The following is a 7,019-nucleotide window of genomic DNA, read 5'->3' on the forward strand; positions in this document are numbered from 1 at the left end:
CGAGTGACCTGCGTCGAAATACTCATTAGATTGGCATGGGTGATTGTGAAGCGGGCAGTTCCCGTTCATTATTGACCGATTAATTGGGTTTAATAGATTCGTCTATTCGATTTAGCCTAGGGATGTACAATTAGTTTTGTAATTAGACTATGTTTAATACTCCTAATTAGTATCCAAACATCCGATGTGACAGGTGCTAAAATTTAGCACCTGCTATCCAAACACCCCCTAAGATATGGTGACGAACTGGCATGTGTCATGGAGGTAGCTCCAAGGTAAGTAGCACGTAGTTCTCATCAAGAAGCATCTAAACACCTACACATTGTTATTTTTTTACTATCAATGAGACGGGGAGATTACAACGTAACTTCTGTTGTGTAACAGAACAAAAAAGAATCAAATTTATACTGAATAAAAGGGGATAATGTTGTGGCAAAAAAACTGCATTGCTTGAATGGTGAGTCATGAGAAGAACTACAGCCACGAAGGTAATCCGGGATTATCGACCGGTTCGTTGCCAGAAAGTTCTGCTCCTCAGTTCTGAAAATGTCACACTCACTGCATCAGAGTTACCGTTCTATATGTGCGCCTGCGACGAACACGAGGTTTGTTACTTATTTAACTTTCTTCATTTGGATCTCGCTTCTTGATCTCTCAGCATGACTTCAGAGATTACTCGAAGTTGTTGCTATGCTTAATGACGCAAGGTAGCAGATGGTATGCTTAACGACATGCTTGGATTTGTACCAATAGCCATTTATTTATATATATACATCTATCACTCCAAGCTACTCTACTGCTAGCACTCTCTCTCTCTCTCTCTCTCTCTCTCTCTCTCTCTCTCTCTCTCTCTCTCTCTCTCTCTCTCTCTCTCTCTCTCTCTCTCTCTCTCCGTGTGTACCTGTAACAGCTGGTTGTGCTAAACAAGCAATGCTCCCGTAACACCCGGCTGAGGCAACGGCCGCAGCAGCATCGATACGGGCACAGGTTCCTTCAGGCGGACGCCATGCATCAGCTTCCATGGAGCAACTGACGAACGCGTCACCGGTAAATCCTCCGCCGCCGCGCTCGCGCCTGATACCCGGACGCGGACTGGCGGCACGGCGCGCGTGATGCTCACGCCGGGAGGCGCGCGTCTCGAGGCATTCGCGGCGGTCTGAAGCCAGCTGCCTGACAGAGCAGCTAGCTGGACTCTCTACTGCTTGCTTTCTCACTCAAGTCTCTCGTGCTCGTGCTATATCAGGAGCAGGTGAGCTCGGTGGCGTGACACGGACGGAATGGTGTGAGCCGTGAGGTTTCAGTGGAGAGTAGAGTGGACTGATCAGTTGCTGTTCGTGGCGTCGTTCTTGCTCTGCCAGAACTCAGAAGGTGCACAGAGACGCTCATGGAATCTCGGCGGTCGCGCGGGCTCGCGAGGTTTTTCAGGCAGGTCCATGCCCTCTTCCTCAAGAACCTCTCCTTCCAGGTAAAGAATTCCCAGCGTCAAGCAGGATAGACCGAAGACCAGATCAAGATCAGACTATTTTTTTCAAAAGAAGTCACAAATTTTCACTTGCTTTTATCACTGTCAACTGTTTAAACCACTACTATTCCCTGAATTGAACACATTTTTGGCACTTCCAGATCATGTTACCATGCCATGCCATTTCTCAAGAAACGCTAACCTTACATGTTTGTTATGCTTTGGTGCTCGCAGAGGAGGAACGCGAGGACGAACACCGCCATCGCCGCGTTCCCGGTGCTCCTCTGCGTGCTCCTCGTCTCCATCCAGCGCGTGGTGGACAGCGAGCTGGCGAGGCCGCCGTTCCAGTGCGGCTGCCAGGGGACGCAGTGCGGCGTCCAGTACTCCACGCCCATCCAGGCGCTCAGCTGCGCGGTGCCGGTGCCGCCGCGGTGGCCGGCGCTGGTGCAGGTGCCGGACCCCGAGGCGCGCGCCCTGACGCGCCTGCACCGGCGGCCGTGCAACTCGTCGGAGAAGAGCTGCCCCGCCGCCGTGCTCCTCACCGGCCGGAACCGCCAGCTTGCCCAAGGTACAGTACAGATCACCATGTCAGATTTTGCATCGAAATCTTGTGCATTTTGGTTGCTAATTGCTCTGTTTCTTGGTGAATTTTTGGAAGGCCTTGGAGGGCTGCTGTTCCCACCTGTCCCTGCACAATACGCCCTGGCGCCTGATGCTTCAAATTCGTCGGATTATCTTGATGAGTTCTCGACAGTAGTCACTGTAAGTTGCTTGATCAATCATTGTTCATCGGCGGCATTTTACGCGAAAGTGTGCGTGCGATTTTCCTTTTTCTTTTGTTCTGATGGAAGGAATGACTCTGAATTTTCGGCTTCCAGGGTTCAAACTCGCTGCCAGCACATGTGCTGTTCGTTGAACCGGGTCTTGTTCCACAGGAGACCTTGTATGTGCTCCAACCGCAGTGCCAGTTCGATTCACGCAATGTTTCAGAAAATTTTGATGGGATACAACTGGAATCTGGTAAGTTTTATTTTTGTTCAGTTGGGGAAGCAGTAGAATGCATAATGTAGCTTTTTATGCCTGCATTTTGTTCTTTATGCAAATTATTGCATTTAGAATAGCTTCCTTCAACCCAATATATTCTCTGTGATATGGAACAGATATGCAGTGTGTCCAAGCTTTGCCGCTGTGGTGCGATAATTCGTCAGTGATAAATCATCATATGTTCAAGGGTTACAAGGGTGGAAATAAGCGGAGAAGATCAAATGAATTCCTTGCTGGTAGCCTTTTCTGCATTCAGTGTATATATTGTTTTCAGTTGTGATAATAGAGTGGAGCTGCCTATAATGCTAAGTTGAGAAAATATCAAAATATTTCTGTAGGCTATGACTTCCTAGATACGAATAAGAGGCGCCTCCATGTATATGTTTGGTACAATTCCAGCTTCAGCAGGGACAATGGACACCATTCAATGACAGTTTTGCGTGTTGCACGGTTGGTTAATATGGTACTTACACTTGCCAACATCTTTTCTGTTAAGTTTAGATCAACAAATAGCTTATTGAAGTAAAATAATTCTTAATGAAGATATGGTTGCATAACTAGTTTACTACATCCAAAATGACTTTTTGTATATGACAGCTCTGTCTATCATTCACTCTCCTGATTTTTCTGCCAATTGTTTCCGGATTCTGTTCCATACAATAACTTTTCCGATCTTTATGTTATGGTACGTTGAGACATACTCCATACTTTTATGAGTACTAATTATGTGTTTTTATTGTAGGCATCCGCTGCATATTTGAACCATTTTAGAGGACAAAATGTGGAAATGCGTCTCGAGTATTTAAAGGAAATGCCCAAAGCTGCTGTCCCGATGAGGCTGGACCTCACTACCCTCCTAGATGCACTATTCTTCACCTGGACGGTTCAACTCCTACTTCCAGTAAGTTTACTCAATTTTTTTCCATGATGACAAACCGAGTTCCAGTGAAGGACCTTAGTAAATCTAATGATGTTCACCGATAAATAAGTTACGGATGACTTCAATCTAATACAGGTAATGTTAACATATCTTGTTTACGACAAGGAGCGGAGACTAAGACTGATGATGAAGATGCATGGGCTGAAGGATGCGCCTTATTGGTTGATTTCTTATGCCTATTTCTTATCACTTTCAACAGCTTACATGATGTTCTTCATGATCTCTGGGTCCGTTATAGGTACCAAGCAACTATGTGTTACCAAAATTCCTGGATTCCATACGAGCAGCTATGCTATTAATTAGTTAATTACTAAACCATGAGTTTGGTTTTGCAGGGCTAGATATCTTCAGACTAAATAGCTACAGCATACAATCTCTGTTCTACTTCATATGTATCAACCTACAGATCGTGCTTGCCTTTCTGCTGGCTTCGTTCTTCTCTTCTGTCAGGATTGCTACTGGTCAGTAAATGAATAGAGCTCTTTTATGGTGCCTTATACTAGGCTAAAAATATTATGTGCCTCATTGGATGGTCTACCTTGGTTGAGATGTATTCTTATTGTGTTACAGTAATTGGTTACATATATGTCTTTGGATCTAGCCTTCTTGGAGAAGCTCTGTTGAAGATATTCATCGAGGATGCTACCTTCCCAAGTAACCTTTATAGTTCTTCTGAACAAAGAAATTCTGCAAAATAAAACTTCGAAAGGCGTCACGAACCATTGTTTCATTTGTTTAGGGATGTGGCTTGTAGCAATAGAGCTTATTCCTGGGTTCTCCCTCTACCGAGGAATATACGAGCTTTCTGAGTATGCTGCTGCAGGAAGAAATATGGGAAAGCCCGGGATGAGATGGGCAGACTTGAACGACCCCGTTAACGGGATGAAAGATGTTATGATTCTAATGTCTATTGAAGGGATAATCCTCCTCCTTGTGGCATTTTTACTGGGCCATAGACCTGCATGGCAGCCTCTATTTGTCTTCGGATTTCTATCAACAAATCATTCCTCACCTTCAGAGAAACCAAACAAATTGAAGAGGGGATCCAGGAGGGTCCATGTTGATATGACAAAGCCTGATGTGTTCCTAGAGGTTAGTTAAGCATATAACTGACAACTGATAAATTCAACAGGCTGTCTTTTTCTAATTTTGTTATTATAAAATTATTTCAGCGCAAGGTGGTGAAACGATTATTAAAGGATATGGACATGAGTAATCTGATCATCTGCCATAATCTAAAGAAAGTGTACCCTGGAAAGAATGGTAATCCTGACAAGCATGCTGTTAGAGGATTGTCGCTAGCTTTGCGCAAAGGGCAGTGTTTCGGGATGCTCGGTCCCAATGGGGCAGGGAAGACATCCTTCATTAACATGGTAAGTAATAGTTACTAGTGTTCCTATGTATGTTTGTGCCTGTTTTTGAGAACAGGGTGAGGCTCTGTTTTGTGAGAAACAGAGTGATCCTATATTTCCCAAGAAACAAAGTGATCCTATCATTAGCTCTTCAGCTTCTTCCATAGTGCACCAATAAAAAAAATTATTTACGCATTACTTATGGGATGCATGTGCAGATGATTGGCCTAGTGAAACCGACTTACGGAACTGCTTACATCCATGGAATGGATTTGAGGACAGATATGAAGGAAATATATGCAAATATTGGTGTATGTCCACAGCATGAGTATGATCACAAGAGACTTTGTCAGTGGTGATATTTTATTTTTGGAATGTGATTTTGTCTGTGGTGTGATGCTAACCAAATTATGTTCATTCTGTGTGCAGCTTACTTTGGGAGACTCTGACAGGAAGAGAGCATCTGATGTTCTATGGCCGAATGAAGAATCTCACAGGTGCTGCTCTAACACAGGTAGTTTGAAGCCATGAACTAAAACAAAGTTTGTAATCTACAATCTAGCTACCTTATACTACATTATTCATCTGAAAATGTAGTCGTTAAGAGCAGATCATCTGATTACACCATTATTGCATATAATCACCAAATCTTTTTTGTTGGATCATGACATACATTCCCTGATCCAGGCAGTTGAACAATCCTTGAAGAACGTAAATTTGTTCCACAGTGGTTTCGGTGACAAATCTGTAAGCAAGTACAGTGGTGGCATGAAAAGAAGACTCAGCGTTGCCATTGCGCTCATCGGCAATCCTAAAGTACTCCCATGTGTCGTAGCTCTAGTTCATTCATTTCCTTTCCGAAGACACCCCAACATATACACACATAGACACATAAGATCGTTGAAAATTTTTCAGAACTAATAATCATCATGAAATTCATTATTTGCAGGTTGTTTACATGGATGAACCGAGTACTGGGCTCGACTCAAGGTCTAGGAATGATCTGTGGAGAATCATCAAGCAAGCAAAGAAGGATTGCACCATATTTCTTACCAGTAATCCTCCTTTTATTACCTCTTATATCATATTGAGCTGCATGCACAGACCTGTTGTACCTAAAAGACTAAGTTCACGGGGGAAGACAAGCAATTTACTTGTACTACAGTAAGCCAACATAATCTTACATGTAAACCTTCACACTGGATGTTTCAGCACATTCCATGGAGGAGGCTGAGGAATTGTGTGACCGTATCGGCATCTTCATCAATGGAAACTTCCATTGCATTGGAACCCCCAAGGAGGTACAAAAAACAAAATGCTAGAACTCATCTAATGTAGATTCCAGTTTTTAGGAATACTCTTTTGCAGCAAAAACATTATTACATTTGGGCAATGCAGTTGAAGGCTAGGTATGGAGGCACTCGGATCCTGACGATCACAACATCACCGGAGCACGAGGAGGCGGTGGAGCAGCTAGTGAGCTGGCTCTCACCGAGGTACACAAGGATCTACAGCGTGTTGGGCACGCAGAAGTTTGCGTTGCCTCAACAGGAGGTAGGGTTGGGCTGCGTTTTCGGTGCAGTAGAGGCGGCGAGACGTGCATTCCCTGTGCTAGGGTGGGGTGTGGCAGATGCAACGCTAGAGGAAGTGTTCGTCAGGGTGGCAAAGGAGGCCCGTGCGTTCGACGTGCTATCATAGTGAGTGAGTAGCCAGTTGGCTCTATTGTAAGTTGTAGCTAGCTGCTAATGTCAGCTCGGTAGCACCAGTTAGAGGTTTTCTTTCCTTAGGGTTAACATTTGCAAAATGTACAGATTTTTTCAATGGAATAGAGTGATGGATGTGTTAATATGCATTGTTGGGTTAATGTGTATGTTAATATTTCTAAGCTGTGAGAGTTGGTATCATTTTAAAAATTTATTAAAATTTTACGATGACTGAATCTATCTAATAAAATTTGAGGAAGAACACACCATTATACTCATTTTTTCAGGTATCATCTTGAGCTTCCCACCAACTTAAATAGTTTATCCTACATTTTTATCCCACAACATGTGCATTTGCTTCTTTCTCCAACCTATTTGATTATTTGTGCAATGATGCTCAACAATATCTAAACATTCAATCTAGGTTTTGGAAAAAAGAAAAATCAAGCTGACTACTGCAGCAAAAGTTTCTCCATCAAACACATATTCTACCAACTTTAATTAAGACTTGATGTCTT

General features: G+C 43.5%; 1 protein-coding gene across 1 annotated transcript; it reads left to right on the forward strand.

Annotated features, from left to right (window-relative positions):
* The first annotated feature begins 1,324 nt into the window (after window positions 1-1,324).
* LOC101768602 (ABC transporter A family member 8-like) lies at window positions 1,325-6,623 on the forward strand. The gene is made up of 16 exons (XM_022827845.1): window positions 1,325-1,465; window positions 1,697-1,777; window positions 2,341-2,482; window positions 2,845-2,969; window positions 3,249-3,407; window positions 3,522-3,684; window positions 3,782-3,907; window positions 4,017-4,100; window positions 4,186-4,538; window positions 4,619-4,819; window positions 5,017-5,126; window positions 5,228-5,312; window positions 5,486-5,614; window positions 5,748-5,853; window positions 6,011-6,099; window positions 6,197-6,623. Exons 1-16 carry the CDS (start codon window positions 1,385-1,387, stop codon window positions 6,494-6,496), a joined length of 2,334 nt encoding a protein of 777 aa, XP_022683580.1. The 5' UTR covers window positions 1,325-1,384; the 3' UTR covers window positions 6,497-6,623.
* Window positions 6,624-7,019: the final 396 nt, after the last annotated feature.

This window comes from Setaria italica, chromosome VI (assembly GCF_000263155.2).
Source record: "Setaria italica strain Yugu1 chromosome VI, Setaria_italica_v2.0, whole genome shotgun sequence".
NCBI lineage: Eukaryota > Viridiplantae > Streptophyta > Magnoliopsida > Poales > Poaceae > Setaria > Setaria italica.

Bases quoted from the DNA above. Each gene is read 5' to 3' on its own strand.
- LOC101768602 (XM_022827845.1), top strand. From the start codon at position 1,385: ATGGAATCTCGGCGGTCGCGCGGGCTCGCGAGGTTTTTCAGGCAGGTC. The intron at 5,127-5,227 runs GTATGATCACAA...TTCTGTGTGCAG, and splicing joins GGTGTATGTCCACAGCATGA to CTTACTTTGGGAGACTCTGA. The intron at 5,313-5,485 runs GTAGTTTGAAGC...TCCCTGATCCAG, and splicing joins CAGGTGCTGCTCTAACACAG to GCAGTTGAACAATCCTTGAA.